Source organism: Schistocerca americana, chromosome 1 (genome assembly GCF_021461395.2).
Source record: "Schistocerca americana isolate TAMUIC-IGC-003095 chromosome 1, iqSchAmer2.1, whole genome shotgun sequence".
NCBI classification, from domain to species: Eukaryota; Metazoa; Arthropoda; class Insecta; order Orthoptera; family Acrididae; genus Schistocerca; species Schistocerca americana.
The window spans coordinates 1,057,103,913-1,057,126,738 of NC_060119.1; the positions used below are offsets into that span (position 1 = coordinate 1,057,103,913).

A 22,826-nucleotide genomic window follows, 5' to 3' on the forward strand; every position below is an offset into this window, starting at 1 on the left:
TTTAATCGCTCTCACTGATTTTACAGGCTTATTAGTAATCCGATACAGCTGGATTATTTCTCGAGATAATACTGATTACTCTTCACTTCAGTACAGCTGATCCTAGCTGATAATCGTTGCACTAAACAAAAATTTAGTATAGGTCATTCCGAATCCCATAACAGTTACCTAGTTTTGATCTTTCCTACTGATTACAGCGCTCTTGGTGAATAGTCGGAATGACTGATCAAGATGTGTGACATTTCTGAAGTAAATTTCGTGACTGTGATCTCTTGACACAAAATGAGACACGCCATAGATGTGTCACAGCTAAATAGATTCTAAAAGTGCAACGGTGAAGAAACAAATTGGGAGTTAAGGGGTTCTTGAGCCTGGCCACTCAGACATGCTCAACACAAAACTACACTCCTGGAAATTGAAATAAGAACACCGTGAATTCATTGACCCAGGAAGGGGAAACTTTATTGACACATTCCTGGGGTCAGATACATCACATGATCACACTGACAGAACCACAGGCACATAGACACAGGCAACAGAGCATGCACAATGTCGGCACTAGTACAGTGCATATCCACCTTTCGCAGCAATGCAGGCTGCTATTCTCCCATGGAGACGATCGTAGAGATGCTGGATGTAGTCCTGTGGAACGGCTTGCCATGCCATTTCCACCTGGCGCCTCAGTTGGACCAGCGTTCGTGCTGGACGTGCAGACCGCGTGAGACGACGCTTCATCCAGTCCCAAACATGCTCAATGAGGGACAGATCCGGAGATCTTGCTGGCCAGGGTAGTTGACTTACACCTTCTAGAGCACGTTGGGTGGCACGGGATACATGCGGACGTGCATTGTCCTGTTGGAACAGCAAGTTCCCTTGCCGGTCTAGGAATGGTAGAACGATGGGTTCGATGACGGTTTGGATGTACCGTGCACTATTCAGTGTCCCCTCGACGATCACCAGTGGTGTACGGCCAGTGTAGGAGATCGCTCCCCACACCATGATGCCGGGTGTCGGCCCTGTGTGCCTCGGTCGTATGCAGTCCTGATTGTGGCGCTCACCTGCACGGCGCCAAACACGCATACGACCGTCATTGGCACCAAGGCAGAAGCGACTCTCATCGCTGAAGACGACACGTCTCCATTCGTCCCTCCATTCACGCCTGTCGCGACACCACTGGAGGCGGGCTGCACGATGTTGGGGCGTGAGCGGAAGACGGCCTAACGGTGTGCGGGACCGTAGTCCAGCTTCATGGAGACGGTTGCGAATGGTCCTCGCCGATACCCCAGGAGCAACAGTGTCCTGGGAAGTGGCGGTGCGGTCTCCTACGGCACTGCGTAGGATCCTACGGTCTTGGCGTGCATCCGTGCGTCGCTGCGGTCCGGTCCCAGGTCGACGGGCACGTGTACCTTCCGCCGACCACTGGCGACAACATCGATGTACTGTGGAGACCTCACGCCCCACGTGTTGAGCAATTCGGCGGTACGTCCACCCGGCCTCCCGCATGCCCACTATACGCCCTCGCTCAAAGTCCGTCAACTGCACATACGGTTCACGTCCACGCTGTCGCGGCATGCTACCAGTGTTAAAGACTGCGATGGAGCTCCGTATGCCACGGCAAACTGGCTGACACTGACGGCGGCGGTGCACAAATGCTGCGCAGCTAGCGCCATTCGACGGCCAACACCGCGGTTCCTGGTGTGTCCGCTGTGCCGTGCGTGTGATCATTGCTTGTACAGCCCTCTCGCAGTGTCCGGAGCAAGTATGGTGGGTCTGACACACCGGTGTCAATGTGTTCTTTTTTCCATTTCCAGGAGTGTATTTCCAGTTGAAAGGGATCCTACATAAACAACTGAAGGCATAGCTATGGGAGTTCCGTCTTAGTCCACTTCTGGCTGTAATATTCATGGACAATTATGAACTACGTTTCTTGAATAAATAGCCTTTGAGGGTGAATATTAAAAACTGTTGTTATGAAGATAATGCACTGTGTCTGAGGCCAGGCACTACAAGACCTCTCAACACATTTTTTCATAATTTAAACAGTCATCATGGCAACAGATCCATGAAGGTCCTTGTTCTAACCACTGACACCAGTTCACAGACATTTTATTTCAAAATTTACAGAAAAATTACAATTACAGACGCAATACCTTCTTGCTCATAAAACCTCATAAAACAAACACACGGCTTCACACTTCGAGGTGCACCGTCTCTTATCTGTTCTCATGTCCAAAGAGAATTTCGTAGCAGAGTTGGATATAATAAAATTCACTGACCCAGTCAATGGCTATAAACCTGACCGGACTGGGCACATCTATTTTTGAACACTATTAAGGTAAATACATTGTTTGTTCTTTATCAATATCTTTCATTTGCTAACTATGGCTATCAGTAGTTACTGCCTTCAGTAGTTAGAATCTTTTATTTAGCTGGCAGTATTGGCGCTCGCTGTATTGCAGTAGTTCGAGTAACGAAGATTTTTGTGGCATTTCGCCGATTCCCGTGAGGGTTCGAGGGTGGTGTGAATCTGCACTGAAATGATCAACTGGTCGTCATCACCTTAATTACATATATGGTGTGTGTTCTTTCGGATATGTCCGATAGAATTAAATCAATGCCCACTAGCAGGTAAAGTCATTAATTCTATATAATGGCTGCAGGATCCTTTGGACATGTCCGAAAGAACAGACACCACATATCTGCTCGTCTGAAAATTGGAAATTTGTGATAACGTCTTATGGGACCAAACTGCTGAGGTCATCGGTTCCTAGGCTTTCACACTACTTAAACTAACTTACGCTGAGGATGACACACACACCCATGTCCGAGGGAGGTCTCGAACCTCCGACGGGGTTAGCCGCACGGACCGTGATAAGACGCCTTAGACCGTGCGGCTACTCCGCGCGGCTGCTTATCTGATTGCGTATTTATTTCACCTATCTTCTGTACTGTACTACTGCTGTTCTTTCTATGTATGGTCCAAGTCCATCGAGCTTTGTTACCTGGCAGTGACACATGGTGCGACATTTACTTTCGTCCTTAAGTTTACACACTGGTGTATTATTACCATAGCATGGCATTGAACAACGTACTCAGATAGGGGTACACTGAGTTCTTACAAAGTAATTTTTAAATGTTGGTAAGAGAGATGATGGTGCGTGTGTTTAACAGCGTGTTCTGGTGGACCAATGAGACGATCAACATCTGGAGCCACGTGTTCGGCTGGATGCTGCTGGGAGGTTTGGGCGCTCGCGTGCTGGTGGGCTACCGGGACATCATCCCCCCGTCACAGCTCGTCGTTTTCATCGGCGTCATCGTGTGTGCCCAGGTTGGTTTTCTCTGGCAGGCAGAGAAGCAATAATCTTTTCAAGGATGTTTTAAAATGAAGGACATTGACCTACAAAATATCGGTGCTGTTTTATGTTATCTAAGACTTTCAGCCATCTGAATCATTCCACATTATCAGTACTTGAAAGTCACTTTAGAAAACCTAAAGAACGTGCTGAAGAAGGTATCTGATATTATTTCAAGTACATGCTATAATCAAAATGGTCTTTCTCACATTTGAAAAACAATACTGAATCCGAGTTCACATTTTGTAGAACTGTGCCTTCCAGCAGGAAAACTCTTTTCCCTCTACATGTGTAATATTATTTAGCATGCCTACATTTTACTATTTGTATTAAATGATCGAGTCATTTGGCGCACCCTTAATTCCAAAAACCTCATTTTCGTATGTTTACATAGTCAAACACCTTGGACAAGTTATGTACAACACCAACCATTCAAACACGAATAGTGAAAAACTTGTGAAAACAGCACCGACAGTTGAGAAATCATTCTGAAACTTAAACTATTATTCACGAATGAGAAGCTCTCTCGAAAAGTACTTACTTCTATCCATGTAATATTTATTTCAGTCAGTTGTGTGAGAATACCTTCCGGAAATATCAACAAACCATGTGAACTATTATTTTAGAAAGAGCTGGTAAGGTCAGTGTTGTCGGTGGTCATGCGTTACAGTAATATTAATTTTTTTGCGACTTGCCTAGGTGTTATTTCTGAAGTGCTTCACACTATTTTCTCTAGGACCTTTAACAAATGTATTAAAAGCACTAGATGTGAATGATCAGTTATGGTATTTTCATTCTGCTGAATAATGATATTGTTTTGTTTTCTGGATAATTTCATTGTATACTCTATATGAATGTAAGACTGCCTGTTTGAAAAATGTATTTATAACAGTTGTACTCACATATTGGCGTAATTTTTATATCCCGTATTATTTCTATTAACGGGAAATATACTGAACTACTACAGGGTAGCGGTACAGTGTTATGAAACAGCTGTTTGCTCAACTAATGAAACGGAGGAACAAAAATATCTGCACTACAACCAGTCAAAGGAAATTGAAATTTATATTTTATATAAGGCACATACGAAAATTTTATCGCTGTTTTTCAGAGAAAAATCTGGAACTGCCATGTATCTCAAGGAGGTTTATTAGTACAGTTCTCTAAAATATAGTGTTAATCACAGCCATCACAGAGACACATCAGTGGCTATTCTTAGCAAGCAGCACCTGCAATAGAAACAGAAACAACTGGTACGCTAAAATCAACAGCGTCTTTCTCCATACACTTTACATGATTGAAAGAGAATGGATGCCCGAGGCGTGATAAAAAAAAATACGGTGAATGAATTTTTTAGCAGAAATTGCTGATGCTACAACTATTTGATGTAATTTGTCCGTTAGCCTGATCCGTTGAGAAAGGCAGCGTCAAGTTGGAATGTGATCTGATTTGTCAGTCGGCGTCCAGAGACGCTAGAGTCATGTCATCACATGTGCTTAAAAATTGTTTTGTGTGGATGAAGCAATGCTACATTGCTCACTATACTTAGTAACTCGGTAAAACTTCCACTTTTCGCATAAAAAATTAAAAGCCCCTGGTGTGGGATTCATGCACGTTCTCCACTACGCAGTCATTCTCGTTCGATTTTGAGGAAACTTATCAGTAAATAAAATTAATTTATTCGCGTCTTATTATCTGAGAACACAAAATGATCATGAACTGGTTTTCTTTTAGTTATTTCTTATAGTTATTGTGATACTCTGAAGTCAAACACAGCATATATTTTGAAAATTAGCAGTCAAAAAGGTAGACACTGGCCAGTTTACGTTTGGTGCATTTTCTGGCATTCATTTCAGGATACGTAATGTAGCTAACTTGTTGAAATTATTTTTGACAGTGGAAGGAGAGCCATATCTCTTTTAGTTCTCGAGAAAATACCTGAGATTTATTGAAGGTTGTCCACGATGAGGTTGCTGGTTGCTGTGGCCTGCTATGCAGAGTCAGGAGCTACCTCGTCTTTCTGTTTTTTATAAGCTCCCTATTCAGGCCAAAACTGGAAATGAAAAACTTTCTGAAACGACAAGAAACAGGGGCTCATCAGCTGATGATGCTGACTGGATGTTTTTTCAGTCTATGCTCCCTGATTTCAGGATACTTTGTGACAACCGTAGAATGGATCTGAAAACTGAATTCCTGTTACTTCTAGAGAAGCGGGTGGACGAAGCAGAGAAAGATACGTCGGGATTTTCTTCATCATGATCATCTTCACCCATTTCTTCAAACACATTGCCTACCCCTAGGCAGAGTTCATCGTCCACTGCTACACCATCGATGGTGTCTAGGCCACGTGCACCCTTCATGACAATCATGTTCCCCAATGGCAGTGGAATTTTTTAGCAAGATATTGCGCCGTATCTCAAGGCCAGGAGTGTGATGGAGTGGTTTCTTGGAACACAGCGGTGAGTTCCAATTGATGAGCTGGTCTTCCAACTCGCCAAATCTGAACCTGATCAAAAACATCTGGGATGTGATTGAAAATAGCGTAAGGGCTTATCGCTAATTTGCGGGAATTAGGTGACTTGTGTGTGTAGATGTGGTGCCAACTCCCTTCAGCGCTGTTATCTGTGCCAAAGGTGGATTTACCGGCTGTTGGGTAGGCTGTCATAATGCTCCGGCTGATCAGTGTATATATACTGAATAAAATACCATACGAGGTGGTGTTACTGGGAAAATTCAGTGTGTATATGTACATACTGAATTAAGTGCCATACTAGGTGGTCTTTCTAGAAATAAACTTTTCTTAGTGGCATTTTTATAGTCACTCAAACACTAACCTCAGTGTAAAGAGTAGCGTCGCAGCTCGAAAATTTGTGTCCTTCATCGGAGTAGCTGATACTAGCTGCTCCTAAAAGTGGAAACTGTCTGTGGTCATTCTGTAGAATTCATGGAATTTCTATTCGTGTTTGGAGAACTCCCGAAAACCCACAGCTGAACTCCTGAAGTCTTGGTTGCACCAGTACGTCATCATTATTTCCTGGGGCCTTTGTCCCACTTCCAACTCGGGGTCGGACCTGTTACTATGGATTTGGCAATGTTAGTGCCAAAGGGTGGGTGGATGCTCTTCCTGTCGCCACCCCGTAGCCCCCTGGGCTGGAATTAGTGTACCCTAGCTGTCTGCGTCTAGTGTAATCCTTGAAATAGCACGAACGTGTTGCAGATGTCTGCGAGTCGTGTAATTGAGGCGGGACATGGGGACCAGCCTGGTATTCACCTGGAGGTATGTTGAAAACAGCCTAAAAACCACATCCAGGATGGCCTGAACACCGGCCCTCGTCGTTAATCGGCCGGGCGGATTCGATCTGGGGCCGGCGATACTACCCGAGTTCCGGAAGCAGCGCATTAGTGCCCTCGGCGAACCTGGCGGGCCGGGATGCGCCAGTGTAATGCTATAAATATCATAGCTGAACTATTTTTGACATTTATAGCATTGTACTGGTGCAGCCAGGACTTCCTTTCTTTTTCAGTTTTTTGACCTTTAAAATAATGATAAACCATAATATCGTCCTCTTCAGATGAGCTCCTATTAAAACTGAAACAGAAACGTGATTCATGCTGTCTTGATGCTTATTGTATGGCGATTTGCATCGCATATCATGGTGCATATCGTATCATCTGAGAGGCTAAAAACTGTAGAGGCAGACAGATATTGGAATGCATACAGCAAATAATTGAGGATGTAGGTTGTAAGAGCTACTCTAAGATTAAAATGTTGGTACAAAAGAGGAATTCATAGTGGGTTGCATCAAACCAGTCACAAGACTGATAACTCAAAAATAAATAAATCAGTCAATCAGTAAATAAATAATTCATGCTAGTAGGAACACGAGTGTCGCACTGACAAGCGTAGCTCAACTATTATGGCAACGTGTCGTATCACGTGTGTTAATACGAACCGCATCTGATATTTAACTGAGAGAATGTGTGCCCATGTTGCAGATAACGATGGCGCTGTCGACGCTGTACCACGTGTTCGTGTGCGCGTCACAGCGCTGCCACGAGCTCTTCCTCACGCTGGACATGCTGGGCATCATCATCTCGCTGCTCTCCATGTTCCTGTCCGGAGTACAGTACGGTTTCTGGTGTCACGAGGTAAATAAAATTCTCTCCAGCTTCCAGCCAAGTGGTTTAAAATCCACAAGCTTTCGACTGAGTATTGCTCGTCCTTTGTCAAGTGATGACTGTCATGTGGTTGCTACTGTTATCTTTATATAGCCACGCTGCCGCCTGCTGACGTTACTGGTGCCCAGTCCAGCACCGTATAAGGTAATGTTTTGCTCGTGCGACCGCTGTAGCCGCTCCAACCTTCCGAAGGCAGTATCCGGCGCTGTGCTTAATCTCGTTTGATTCTTTCATAATACTATCCCAGAAACCATTTGCCCTTTTAATAACAGATGTTTCTAATGCAAAGCAGTGTCCTATTTCTCTGCTGCTATTGGCCGTTTTGCGATACTGTAAGCAGGAACACCACTGATGTTCTATACGGCGCTGTTTAATAGTGTGCACAGTTGATCCAACACAAAACTGTCCGTACTTCCACGGTATTCTGTGTGTTCCTGGCGTTTTGAGGTCTCATGCGTTGTCAAAGTTATGCTGCTGACCTGAAGACTGAATCGATTTTGTGTCGGCTATTCTTTCCTGTTACTGAGCCACAGAACGACTAAAACGTATGCTTCTTCCTGTCCCTCAGCCAGAATGTTTATAGAAAACTCATCCTCACAGACCGGTATCTGCACGCTACCAGCTACCACCACCCAGCACAGAAACATTCTGTTCTGATGACCTTGGTACATCGAGCGTTAGACGTTTCAGACGCTGCAAACCTGAGCCACGTACGGAAAGATTTCAAAGGAAACGGGTACAAAAACAATAACGAAAAGAACCGCTAGTCATCTCACCGAAGACCCGTAAGCAGAAGGCTGCTGAGGAGGACAGGAAGAAATTTGTGTTTTAGGCGTTCTGTGCTCAGTAACGACAACATACGAGGCCTCAGAATGCCGGGAATATACGGAATACCATATGGATGTGGACAGTTCTAAATTGGACAGACTGTGCGCATGACTGAACAGCGCCATATAGAAAATAAGAGTTGTTCCCCGGCACGAATTCGCCCGGCGGATTTGTGTCGAGATCCGGTGAGCCGGCCAGTCTGTGGATGGTTTTTAGGCGGTTTTCCATCTGCCTCGGCGAATGCGGGCTGGTTCCCCTTATTCCGCCTCAGCTACACTATGTCGACGATTGCTGCGCAAACAAGTTCTCCACGTACGTGTACACCACCATTACTCTACCACGCAAACATAGGGGTTACACTCGTCTGGTGTGAGACGTTCCCTGAGGGGTCCACCGGGGACCGAACCACACCATAACCCTGGGTTTCGTGTGGGGCGGCGGAGGGGTGACGTGGACTGCGGTAGTCGTCGTGGGGTTGTAGACCACTGCGGCTGCGGCGGGGACGGAGCCTCTCCGTCGTTTCTAGGTCCCCGGATAACATAATATAACATCCCGAGAAATCAGCAGCAGCAAAGCATGCTCTGCAAAACGCACACCGAATTGCATTCGACAAAACGTCTACCATAAAAGAAGCGATCGAAAACAAAAATTTCTGGATAGCCCCTAAATAAAGACTGCGGTCTACAGCTAAGCACAGTTTCGGACCATCGGAAGGTTGAAGTGGGCGCGGCGGTCTTGTGAGCAAAACGTTAGCTTGTACGGTGCTGGACCCGGCACCGGTGACAGCTTCTCGAAAGCTCGTGAATTTTAAATCACTTGATGCGGCTGCAGCCTGAGGGAATTATTTCAGTACATATCGCCGCAAAAGTATCCATTCATATATAACGTTGTCCTATTTCTTTCCTTTCTCAGACGTTATGTCTGGTTAAAAATGGAAAGTGACGCGGACCTTGATCAAGCGTGACTTCCTTTTAACTGTACGGTATATGTTACATTGCATTTAGGAACTTTCGGGTAATTGAACACGTATCAATAATTACAGATTTCTGTAGTTGTATATATACGTTTGGATGTAGCTGTATTGCGTTGATGTACTGGTGGATATTGTGTGGTATGACTCCTGTAGTTGATAGTATAATTGGTATGATGTCAACTTTATCCTGATGCCACATGTCTTTGACTTCCTCAGCCAGCTGGATGTATTTTTCAATTTTTTCTCCTGTTTTCTTCTGTATATTTGTTGTATTGGGTATGGATATTTCGGTTAGTTGTGTTAATTTCTTATTTTTATTGGTGAGTGTGATGTCAGGTTTGTTATGTGGTGTTGTTTTATCTGTTGTAATGGTTCTGTTCCAGTATAATACTTGTATGTGGAAACGTGTTGTTTTATTAGTTTATGTTGTAGGGCAAGTTGTTGATGTATTACTTTTGCTACATTGTCATGTCTTCTGGTGTATTCTGTATTTGCTAGTATTGTACATCCGCTTGTGATGTGATCTACTGTTTCTATTTGTTGTTTACAAAGTCTGCATTTATTTTAGAGTTTCACTCTTACGACGCTATGTGTGTGTGTGTGTGTGTGGAACTGTCAAACTACCGTCACATCGTAATTAACATTTTATTTTCAACATATTGAAATCATTTAACATCTTACGAAAACAGTGTCAGTTATAAGACAGTCCACTGACTATATAATATGGACGTCACATCAATCTAGACGTACTTGGAAATGGCGATAAAGACGAAACAGTCTGTCGTGAATACAGATTACGTATTATAAGGAGCTATTTGGTACATCTACTGTAATAATCATGTTGTTATGAGATATATATTAAGCTGCTGGATATAAAGAAGAAAATTAGTTGACGAGGCCTATAAGACTAAATACAATAAACAGAAAATGTTAACTTTTATGGACTGCACATAGTTTACAATTTTAATTACAAAACTCAGAGCCTAAATTGGATGGAGCATCTTAGTTCAGTTACATTTATAATACGTATATTTACTGCTACTTTATTCTGCGTGTTATCATACACCATCACCATACATCATACACCATACATCTTATACCGTCACTTTTTGGGAAAGTGTACTTGCAGCGATGAAATTTTCAGTCTATAGAAGCTTGGTATAAGAATAGTATCTGGTATTAGTTCTAGAACATTCTGCAGATACTTCCTAAAATTTCGCTATTTTCACAGTAGTTTCACTTTTTTGATGTGGCTCTCCACGTTACTCTGTCCTCCACAAACCTCTCCATCTCCGAATAAGTGCTGCAACCTAATCCTCTTGAATCTGCTATTGCATTCATTTCCTGGGCTCCCTATATAATTTTCAACCCCATACTTTTCTCCAGTACTAAATTTGTGATTATTTGATGCCTCAGAATGCATCCTAAGAACCGATCCCTTCTCTTAGTCAAGTTGTGCCGCAAATTTTTTTTTCACCGCGATTCTGTTCAATACCTCTTCATTACATAAGAGATCTGCATTTTCTTGTTGCACCGCATTTCAAAAGCTTTTATTCTCTTTTTGTCTGAGATCCTTATCGTCCACGTTTCACTCCCGTACAAGGATATACTCTTGACAAATACATTCAGAAAGGACTTCCTAACACTTCAGTTTATGATTAATGTTAACAAATTTCTCTTCTTCGAAAAGACTTTTTGGGCATTACCAGTCTCCATTTTATATCTTCTCTACTTCGGCCATTATTACTTATTTTGCTGCCTAAATAACAAATCTCTTGTACTACTTTTAGTGTATCATCTCCTAATCTAATTTCCTGAGCATCCCCTGATTTAATTCGACCACTTCCCATTACCCTTGTTTTTCTTTTGTTGATATTCGTCTTATATCCTCTTTTCAACACAATGTCTACTCTGTTCAACTTCTCTCCCAAGTCCTTTGCTGTCTCTGATAGAATTACAATGTCATAGGCAAACACTGAAGTTTTTATTTCTTCTCCCTAAACTTTAATCCCATCTCCAAATTTTCCTTTGGTTCTCTTTACTGCTTGCTCATTAGACATATTGAATAATATCAGGATAGGCTACAATACTGCCTCACTCCCTTCTCAGCCACAGCATTCGAGATTGCTCAATGATTAGCACATTGGACTTGGGTGGACCACGATTCAAATCCCCTTCCGACCACCCAGACTTACATTTTCTGTCGTTTCCATAAATTAGTTAAGAAAAATGCCGGGATGGTTCTTCCAAAAGGGCACAATCGATTTCCTATTCCCGTCTTCACTGATTCGAGGTTGCGATCTCCTAATGAGATCATTGTCGACAGGACATTAAAAATTAATCTTCCTTCTTCCTTTTTCAACCACTGCTTGTTCTTAACAATTACCAATATTTTCTTCTCAAAGAAAAGTAAAAAGCGTAAATATAGTACCAGGCCCAAAATCAGCTCATACAAAGACGGTTGATTAGTTTGTTAGATAGTTAGTTAGGTTCTTGTTCTATGGATCATTTGCACAATAAATCGTAATGATGTGGAATGAGTGATTTTACATTCACATCACAAATTAATTTGTAAATTTGGCTACATGCTGAGTATTTATAAGTTTCATTATTGTTATAGTCCTTATTATCATTAAGTTTCCCCCCCTACACCTTTTACACATTGCAATAACAAAAGTTCTGCTATGGAATAGGAGCTGTCATGGAGAATATTTTTGATTGTTTTCAAATTTTACTTTTCTGTCTGTCAGACAATTTATATCTTGGGTAAGTGTTCAAAAATGTTATCTTTTAGCATTGTTCGCCACTTTTGGTGCTAAAACCAAGATAAACATGGAGTAATGGACGTAATTTTTCCTTCTGGTATTGTAATTATGTATCTCATTGTTCTGTTTGAACTGCAGTGGGTTATTTACAATAAGCTTCATAAGAGAATAAATATATCTGAAGCAATAGTCAAAATGACCAATTCTTTAAGCATATATCTGCAAGATGATCGGGGTGAGCACGACATAGAGTAATACACATACTGCTCGTTTTCAGCAATGAAGAATTCCTTTCTTGAATATGAGTTACCCCAGAACATTTTCCATAAGTTATTACTGACTAAAAATATGAAAAATATTCCAACAAACTGAACTGTCTCTACCCAAGATTTTTAAGTTCTCACTCTTTCTATTATTTCCCCACTGTGTGTTGCTATTATCATTTGTGTAGTGTCTCTAGATGTGTAGAACTGAATGTCATGTCTTTTTAAAATTGAGAGTGAGACCATTCCCAGAAAACTAGTCAATGACACTGTTAAGAACATTCTTTATCATTTCTTCTGATTCTCTATATATGCTTGGATTGGTTATAGTACTAGTGTAACCGAGAAAAAGAACTAATTCTGTTAGTTCTACATTAGATGTAACATCATTTACATACACCAGCAATAATTTCAGATCTAAGATTGATCTTTATGGTACTCTATGATTTCTCCCCAGTCAGAGGAATCTCCTTTGATTACATTAGTGGGATTACTAAGTACAAGTTTCTGGATTCTTTTGGTTAGATATGACATTATCCATTGGTTGGCTGTACTAGCAATTCTGTAAAACCTCACTTTATCTAGGAGGATATTGTGATTCACAATGTCAAATTCTTTAGGTAGGTCACAGATAATACCAACTGGGGGCGTTTCGTTATTTAATGTTTGCGAAATTTGGTGTGTGAACGTGTAAATGGTATTCTCACAAGGGCAACTCTTCTGAAATCCGACCTGTGATTTGCATACTATGTCAGTAGTGAAGCAGGACAGTAATCACTGACATTCCTCCTACCACATTCCTTGTAGGGGGGTTGTATAATGGTGTATATCAAGCTCTCTCTAATAATGCTTTGATTAAGTAATGCATTTCAAACTTCAAATAAGACAGAATTTATTATACTGGAGGAAATCTTGAGTAGTCTGTTGTAAACACTATCAGCTCCATATCAGCTTTTATTTTTGGGAGAATGCACAATTGTATCAATTTCGGAGGGAGAAGTTGGTGATACATACATAACTGACTTTTATGAGAGTTGCTTTTTCAACATGCTGCTGTGCTTTTTCTCTTGAACTGTGTGTCCCTATACTTCCCAGTCTATTTAAGAAATGATTATTAAATGAATTTGCTGCATGAGACTTATCAGTTATAGTCCTTCCATTCAGTTTAATAGTGATATCATCCTGCTCTTTGGCCAGTTGTCCTTTCTCTACTTTTATTGTATTCCATTTAGCTTTAAGTCTGTTTTCAAAATTACGGATGTCTGAAATAATATGCATGTTCCTTCATTTTTAATTACTTTTCTTAGTAATTTTGACTAGTTTTTGTAGTGTGCTTCTATTGTAGGATCTTTACTTGTTCTTGCCAACAGGTACAATTCCTTTTTTTCTCAGGATATTTTAATCCTTCTAGTGATTCATTGTTTTTACAAGGCTGTTTAATATCCTTTCTGATTGGCTTATTTGGAAAAATATTTTCAAATGACATGAATTTATCATTGAATAAATTAAATTTTCTGTCATTATTTGGTTCTTATAAATTTCATCCCAAGTTACCTCTTGTAAACTACTCCAAAACATATTTGTTACAACTGATTTCCACTCAGGAGAACTATACTGCAAAGCACTATCTCATTTATTCTAACTCACTGTGAATCATGATCAGAGAGATCATTTGGTACTGGATATACAGTTATTTCTTTGCTCTGAGGTTCATCAGAGGAAATGTTATCTATTAGAGTCCTATTGCCTTTAACCACCCATACTGGAAAGTTAATTACTTAATTATAGGATCCAAATAAGATTCCCAGATCATTTTTCTTATCATAATCCTTTAGAAACTCTACATTGAAATCACCACATACCATTAACTGCTTCCTGCTGTCTGACAGATAGCATAGTCAGGAACCCAAATTTCTCATAAACAATTCAAAATTTCCCAGTGGGGATCTATATACAGTTACAATTAAAAGTGAACAGTATTAATTCACAGCCACACACTTCTATGTGCTGATCACCACAAAAGCTACTTGTCTCATCGTTTTTGAACTTGTGTTCTGTCTTGATACAATGACGGAAGAAAAACCGCAACATCAAGAAGGTGGTGTGCGACGTAAACGAAAGTTGGAAGGCATGTTTCTACATCTGAGAGATGATGTCTATTCGAACAGCTGCATAACAGCGACGCTAGCAGCTCCACTAAGAGGACGCAAATACTGTTTGCTTCAAATACACGCTGTAACGGTCATGAGCGTTAGTTATCTTTGAGTTTTGACATGATGAGTCGATATTAGTCAACAATGTCTTTCAAGTGAGAAAGACACCATTATCAACGTCTCACTGAATTTGAACACGATAGTGTGATAGGGCTACGGGAAGCTGGACGTTTCTTTTGCGATACTGCAGAAATATTTGGCAGGAATATAGTCACTGTACATGATTGCTGGCAGCGGTGGTCACGAAAATGTACGGAAGATCGGGCTCTGGGCGGCCACGTGGCATTACCGAGAAGGACGACCATCGTTTTCGGAGTGTGGCTCTGGCGCATCTTACTCCATCTGTAGCAGCAATCTGAGCAGCAGTAGGCACAACAGTGACACAACGAACAGTTACAAATCGGTTACCTCAAGAACAGCTCTGAGCCAGATACCCTGTAGCTTGCATTCCACCGCCATTTGCGAATTCAATCGTTTCAAGCAAGAGCTCATTGGAGGACAGGATGGAGGCCTGTTGTGTCTTCTGATGAAAGCTGGTTCTGCCTCAGTGACAGTGATGACCGTGAGTTGGCTCGAAGGAGTCCAGTTGAAGGTCTGCAGTCGACCTATCTGTATGCGAGACACACTGGACCTAAACCTGCAGTTATAGAATGGGGTGCGACTTCGCATGACAGCAAAATTGTACTTCAGTAACGTGAGTCGACCTGTTGTGCTGCCATTCACAAACAACATTCGAAAGGGTGTTTTCCAACAGGATAACGCTCACCCACATACTGCTGTTGCTATCCAACATGCTCTAAGAAGTGTTAACATGTTGCCTTGGCCTACTCGATCACTAGATCTGTTTCTAATAGAGCACATATGGGGCACCAACGGTCAACAACTCCAGCGAAATCCTCGACCACCTTTAACCGCCCCTGTACTGACCGACCAAGTTCAAAAGGAATGGTACTCCATCCCACAAACTGACATCCGACGCCTGTACAACACAATGAATGCGCGTCTGCAAGTTTGCATTCAAGTTTCTGACAGTTACTCGTACACCAGTTACTAATGTACCAGCATTTCACATCTCGCACTTACATTAAACTTTGATCTTGCAGTGTTAATCACTTAAATATATTAGACACTCAAATTTATTATCGAAATGTTATTACTCTATATTATGTATTTCTTGATATTGCGATATTTTTTCCGTATCTAAGACTGAGCCTTGGGGACCTCCATACATGATTTCTCCCCAGTTAAGGGAGTCTCCCCCTATCACATTGGTTGAATTACTAAGTACAACTTTTAGCATTCTTTAGTTAGATATTACATTGCTCACTGTTACACTGTTCCACCAATGTCATAAAACATGTTTATCTTGGAGGATATTGTGGTTAACGCAGTCAAATGCCTTCGATAGGTCACAGAAAATACCAACCAATGCTATTTTGTTACTTAATGCTTGTAAAATTTGGTAAGTGAACGTTTAAATGGCATTCTCAGTAGAACAACTGTTCTGAATTTCATACTGCGATTTACTAAGGATATTATTATTGCTCAGAAAATTTGGAAAATGTCAGTAGTGAAACAGGACAACAATTACTGACATCTCTTCTTTCACTTTTCTTCTAGAGGGGTTTAACAATGGCATATTTCAAGCTTTCTAGGAAAATGTCTTGAGTAAGTGATGCATTGCATATTTCGAATGAGACTGGACTTATTATTTAGGAACAAACCTTTTATGCTCTATCTTTAATACTTAGAAACACCATCAAATTCATAAGTGCCTATATTTTTGAGGAAATAAACGATTTTATTAATTTCAGAGGGAAAAGTTTGTGATATATTCATGTGATTGAATTTTGTGAATTGCTTTTTCAAAATACTGCTGTACGTTTTATCTTGAACTGTTTGTCTTATATTTTCCACAACATGTAAGAAAAGATTATTAAACGCATTTGCTGTCTATGACTCATAATTTACAGGTCTTCCATGTAATTCAGTGGTGTTGTTACCACGCTCTTTGGCCATTAATTCACAAGTTCACAGTAATATGTACTGATCACTACAAAATCTACTTGTTCAATGTTTTTGAACTTGTGTTCTGTATTAATACATATTAAAGTTCCTTATTTTCCCGTATTAGTTCTACGTGAGTAACAAGGCAGACTGTAATCTTTTATATTTAACTTCTCTAGTCTGGTGGTTATGTGGTGCTTGTATAGGCACACGATATCTATCTTTTCAGAGATGTCTAAATTTTCTATTTAGTAAGAAGCTCTTCTACGTTATCACTCAGTCCTCTAATATTTTGATGAAGCAATCTAACGTTACATTTCCGTGCGTCCTTAATCATTTTGGGTGAGTCTTCCTCTATTTTAACTTATCTCATAACAGGGTGGCTGAAGTCTGATTCTGTTACCAGTAACCACAGGCGTCTTGCACTGAGTGGTTCACCAAACATTTTCTCAGCTAATCCATCTTTCCCTCTGTAATTCAGATGTACGTCATGTTTAGTATATCCCCATTTCCCAATTACAGTAGCAGGCACTGCACTGATGTACGATTTCATTTCGATCAGCAGCAGCCTGCTCAACTCTGTGTCCTCACAGCTCACATCAGTACTAACCCAGAGCCGGTCACGGCACTGCTGGACCTCCACAAAACTCACATTTATGTGTACAGGGTGGTCCATTGATCGCGACCGGGCCAAATATCTCACGAAATACGCGTCAAACGAAAAAACTACAAAGAACGAAACTCGTCTAGCTTGAGGGGGAAACCAGATGGCGCTACCATAGGTCAAACGAATATAAACTGCGTTTCTTCTTTTTTTAAATAGGAACCCTCACTTTTTATTACATATTCGTGTAGTACGTAAAGAAATATGAATGTTTTAGTTGGACCACTTTTTTCGCTTTGTGATAGATGGCGCTGTAATAGTCACAAACATATGGCTCATAATTTTAGACGAACAGTTGGTAAGAGGTAGGTTTTTTAAATTAAAATACAGAACGTAGGTTCGATTGAACATTTTATTTCGGTTGTTCCAATGTGATACATGTACCTTTGTGAACTTATCATTCCTGAGAACGTATGCTATTGCAGCGTGATTACCTGTAAATACCACATTAATGCAATAAATGCTCAAAATGATGTCCGTCATCATCAATGCATTTGGCAATACGTGTATCGACATTCCTCTCAACAGCGAGTAGTTCGCCTTCCGTAATGTTCGCACATGCATTGACAGTGCGCTGACGCATGTTGTCAGGCGTTGTCAGTGGATCACGATAGCATATATCCTTCAACTTTCCCCACAGAAAGAAATCTGGGGCGTCACATCCGGTGAACGTGCTTCGACGACCAATCCGCCTGTCATGAAATATGCTATTCAACACCGCTTCATCCATCATGTTGGAAGTACATCGCCGTTTTGTCATGCAGTGAAACATCTCGTAGTAACAATGCTAGAACATTACGTAGGAAGTCAGCATACATTGCACCATTTAGATTGCCATCGATAAAATGGGGGCCAATTATTCTTCCTCCCACAATGCCGCACCATACATTAACACGCCAAGGTCGCTGATGTTCCACTTGTCGCAGCCATCGTGGATTTTCTGTTGCCCAATAGCGCATATTATGCCGGTTTGCGTTACCGCTGTTGGTGAATGACGCTTCGTCGCTGAATAGAACGCGTGAAAAAAATCTGTCATCGTCCCGTAATTTCTATTGTGCCCAGTGGCAGAACTGTACATGACGTTCAAAGTCGTCGCCATGCAATTCCTGGTGCATAGAAATATGGTACGGGTGCAATCGATGTTGATGTAGCATTCTCAACACCGGCGTTTTTGAGATTCCAGATTCTCGCGTAATTTGTCTGTTACTGATGTGCGGATTAGCCGCGACAGCAGCTAAAACACCTATTTGGGCACCATCATTTGTTGTAGGTCGTAGTTTACTTTTCACATGTGGCTGAACATTTCCTGTTTCCTTAAATAACGTAATTATCCGGCGAACGGTCCGGACACTTGGATGATGTCGTCCAGGATACCGAGCAGCATACATAGCACACGCCCATTGGGCATTTTGATCACAATAGCCATGCATCAACACGACATCGACCTTTTCCACAATTGGTAAACGGTCCATTTTAACACGAAGCAAATACCGTCTGCACTGGCGGAATGTTACGTGATACCACGTACTTATACATTTGTGACTATTACAGCGTCAACTATCACAAAGCGAAAAAAGTGGTCCAACTAAAACATTCATATTTCATTACATACTACACGAATATGTAATAAAATTGAGGGTTCCTATTTTAATAAGACGATATCCGTTTGACCTATGGCAGCGCCATCTAGCGGGCCAACCATAGCGGCATCTGATTTTCCCCTTCAAACTAGACGAGATTCGTTCTTTGTAGTTTCTTGGCTTTATGCTTATTTCGTGAGATATTTGGCCCGGTCACTATCAATGGACCACCTTGTATAGTTCACTCAAGTCACTCCTAATTCTGTATTTTTTGGCTTTAACGAGTTCAGATGTCTCTAAGCACTATGGGACTTAACGTCTGAGGTCATCAGTCCCATAGGCGTAGAACTACTTAAACCTATCTAACGTAAGGACAGCACACACGTCTATGCCCGAGGCAAGATTCGAACCTGCGACCGTATCAGCCGCTTGGTTCCGGACTCAAGCGCCTAGAACCGCTCGGCCACAGCGGCAGGCGGTTTTAACGAGCCTGTCCCCTGTTACACCTACTGTGATAATCTTATCCTCCTTATCAAAATCGTTACAAAAATTTACTGGCACTTGGGTTGTGTAATACTTGTGATCTGATCTAATTTACCCTGTACTGTCTGGCCTACATCCCAGTCATGGCTAGTACCTAGCAGCAAGACTCTTTTTCTTCCTACTCTTTCTTAGTACCGATCTACTTTTAGTTTCTTCGGTGGAAGTCTGCTGCAGTCTACTGTTGTAACCTATACCTGGGTGAGGCTCTTCCCCTCCTACTTCATGTAACAAGTCAAATTTATTCGCTACTGTTAGCTCAAATGTAGATGAAGTTACAGAACTATTCCCGTTCGCCCATTATTTGTTACCTTTACCCAGTTCACACGATCTTTGCCCCACTGAACCTATCTAGTTCGAATTTCACCCAGTGTAATTCGGCCTGAAGGACACATATCTTTACCGACTGTTCGGCGATTCTCCTGTCTTTTTTTCAGAGCCTACAGTTCCGCGGGAGACTCTCGCTTAGTTCCCCATTCAATTCCTCACTGCAGTCGCCCCAGTGAAATTCCAACCAACAATCTACACATACCACTCCATGTTTGATTCCCTACGTTAACATCCACACTTATCACCTATTGCAACACAGTTTAAACGCTCAAAATACACTCTAAGGAAAAGGAAAAAAAAATGCGCACCACGAAGGAATTATCCGCACGGAACATACCTCGGTAGAAGTAATACACATGTTCAGAAAAACAAATCTTTCAGTTTCAGCATTTTGTTGACAGGAAACCAGCAGCTTTATTCCGTTTTATAAAGCGTTTGTTAGCGAATCTGTCAACAGTTTGATTTTGGCTTGATGTTCATGCTTAAGATCAGCGACTTTCAGTGGAGCCTCAGTAGGTCAGGCTTGAAAGTGAACCACTAAGCTTTGAAACTAGCCGCTAAATGTAAGTACAGGAACTGTTGACAGATTCTTTCATAAACACGTTAAGAAAAACAGATTATTACAGTTGAAGCAAATCTGAATGATTTATTCAAGATAAAGAGCTTAACAAATTGAGTAAGTCAATAACGCGCTGGTCCACCTCTGGCCAGACAGATAGTTGTTGGATGTTCTCCTCAGGGATATCATGCCGACTTCTGTCCAAGTGAAGCGTTAGATTGTAAAAATCCCTGTCTGGTTGGAGGTCCCTGACCATAATAGTCCAAATTTTCTCAATTGGCGAAACATCCGGCGATCTTGCTGGCCATCATAGAGTTTGACAAGCACGCTGAAAATGTCGTGTGGCTAGGGCCTCCCGTAGGGTAGACCGGTCGCCTGGTGCAACTCTTTCTGGTTCACGCTACTTCGGCGACTTGCGCGTCGATGGGCATGAGATGATGATCAAGACAACACAACACCCAGTCCCTGAGCGAAGAAAATCTCCGACCCAGCGGGGAATCGAACCCGGTCCCCTTTGCATGGCATGTCGTCGCGCTGTCCACTCAGCTATCGAGGCGGACATAAGCACGCTGACAAGCAATAGAAACTCTCGCCATATGGGGCCGGGAATTATCTGTCTGAAATGTGAGCCCAGGATGGTTTGCCATGATGGACAACAAAACGGGGTGCAAAATGTCATCGAGTTACAGCTGCGCTGTAAGGGTGTCGCGCGTAACAACCAAATGTGCCCTGCTATGAAAAGAAATGGGACTCCAGACCATAGCTTATAGATGTCGGATCGTATGGCGGGCGACAGTCAGGTTGGTATGCCACTGCCTCAGGGGCGACACGAGACAATTTTTCGCTAGTTGGGGGGGGGGGGGGGTTGGGTTTTTTGGGGAAGGAGACCAGACAGCGAGGTCATCGGTCTCATCGGATTAGGGAAGGCTGGGGAAGGAAGTCGGCCGTGCCCTTTCAAAGGAACCATCCCAGCATTTAGCTGGAGCGATTTAGGGAAATCACGGAAAACCTAAATCAGGATGGCCGGACGCGGGATTGAACCGTCGTCCTCCCGAATGCGAGTCCAGTGTCTAACCACTACGCCACCTCGCTCTTGTTTTTCACTAGTGATCGGGGCTCAGTTCGAAGCGGGACTCATCACTGAAGATAATTGTACTCCAATCAATGAGAATCCAAGCCGAAGACGTGTCCAGAGACGCCATGGACAGTGGTGGTGGTGGTGGTGGTGGTGGTTAGTGTTTAACGTCCCGTCGACAACGAGGTCATTAGAGACGGAGCGCAAGCTCGGGTGAGGGAAGGATGGGGAAGGAAATCGGCCGTGCCCTTTCAAAGGAACCATCCCGGCATTTGCCTGAAGCGATTTAGGGAAATCACGGAAAACCTAAATCAGGATGGCCGGAGACGGGATTGAACCGTCGTCCTCCCGAATGCGAGTCCAGTGTGGACAGTGGTGGGATACCAACATGATTGTCGCCCAGCATACAAGCTGACAACCAGAGTGATGGTTTGGAATGACATTTCATTACATAGCAAGACACCGTTTGGTTGTCATCCACGGCACCCTTACAGCACAGAGGTAGGTCGACGATATTCTGTTCCTCGTTTTGTTGCCCTTCATGGCAAGCCATTCTTGGCTTACATTTCAGCAAGATAATTACCGCCCGCACATAGCGAGAATTTGTAACGCTTGTTTTCCTGCATTCCAAACGGTACCTTGGCCAGTAACGTCGCCGGATCTTTCCCCAGTTGAGAACGTCTGGAGGCTAATGTGCAGGGCCTTACAAACAGCTCGGGATCTTGACGATGTAACGCGCTAATTGGACAGATTTTGGCACTTTATCCCTCAAGCGGACATCGAACAACTCTAACAATCGGTGCCAAGCCAAATAACTGCTCGCATAAAGGCCAGAGGTGGCAACGCGTCATTGACTTGTTCAGTTTGTGAATCTCTTTTTCTCTGGAATGATCATCCAATTTTTCTGAAACAATAATCATTTGTTTATTTGTATATGTAAATCGATTCTACAGATTTCCGTCACATTCGCATAATTCCTTCGCGGCCTGTCGCTTTCTGTGTCTTAATCCGTCGGCACACGGACCGTGCTGTCGAACGTTAACGTTGAGCGTGCCAAGTTGAAAATGCTGCTGAGCGCTCAGGAACGATGCGACTTGTGCATACGGTACGTGGGCCCCAACGTGGTATGCGCGATCGCAACGTACTCCAGCGGCAGTTGAGCGATGTTTCTAGTTCGTAAATCACACTGTTTACTCAACGGGCGCGCCTAAAATTCCCACGTTAGCTCCATTAAAACGCACATTTCCGCCATCGTCCACGAAAAGGAAAATACCATGTCCAAGCAACAAGGACACAGGCTTATAAAAGTACTATTACAAATAGTGCGATACAAACTTGGAATACTTTTCCGCATAAGATAAACATTATTTCGTCATTCCTACATTTTAGTAAAACCCCAAGGTCACTGTTCCTGCCCAGCAGCAGAATCTTTTGCAAGATGTGAATTACGAAGCGTAAAAGAAAAAGGAGCAAAACATCTTTATACAAGTAGCGCAA

At 42.3% G+C, this 22,826-nt stretch overlaps 1 protein-coding gene across 1 annotated transcript in view; it reads left to right on the top strand.

The window, feature by feature from the left end:
• Positions 1-22,826, top strand: part of LOC124549625 (progestin and adipoQ receptor family member 3-like) — a 113,403-nt gene that overhangs the window by 73,842 nt on the left and 16,735 nt on the right. The window contains exons 4-5 of the mRNA XM_047125258.1: positions 3,172-3,328; positions 7,350-7,502. Of these exons, the coding sequence (XP_046981214.1) occupies positions 3,172-3,328; positions 7,350-7,502 (310 nt within the window). The remainder of the gene's footprint in view (positions 1-3,171; positions 3,329-7,349; positions 7,503-22,826) is intronic.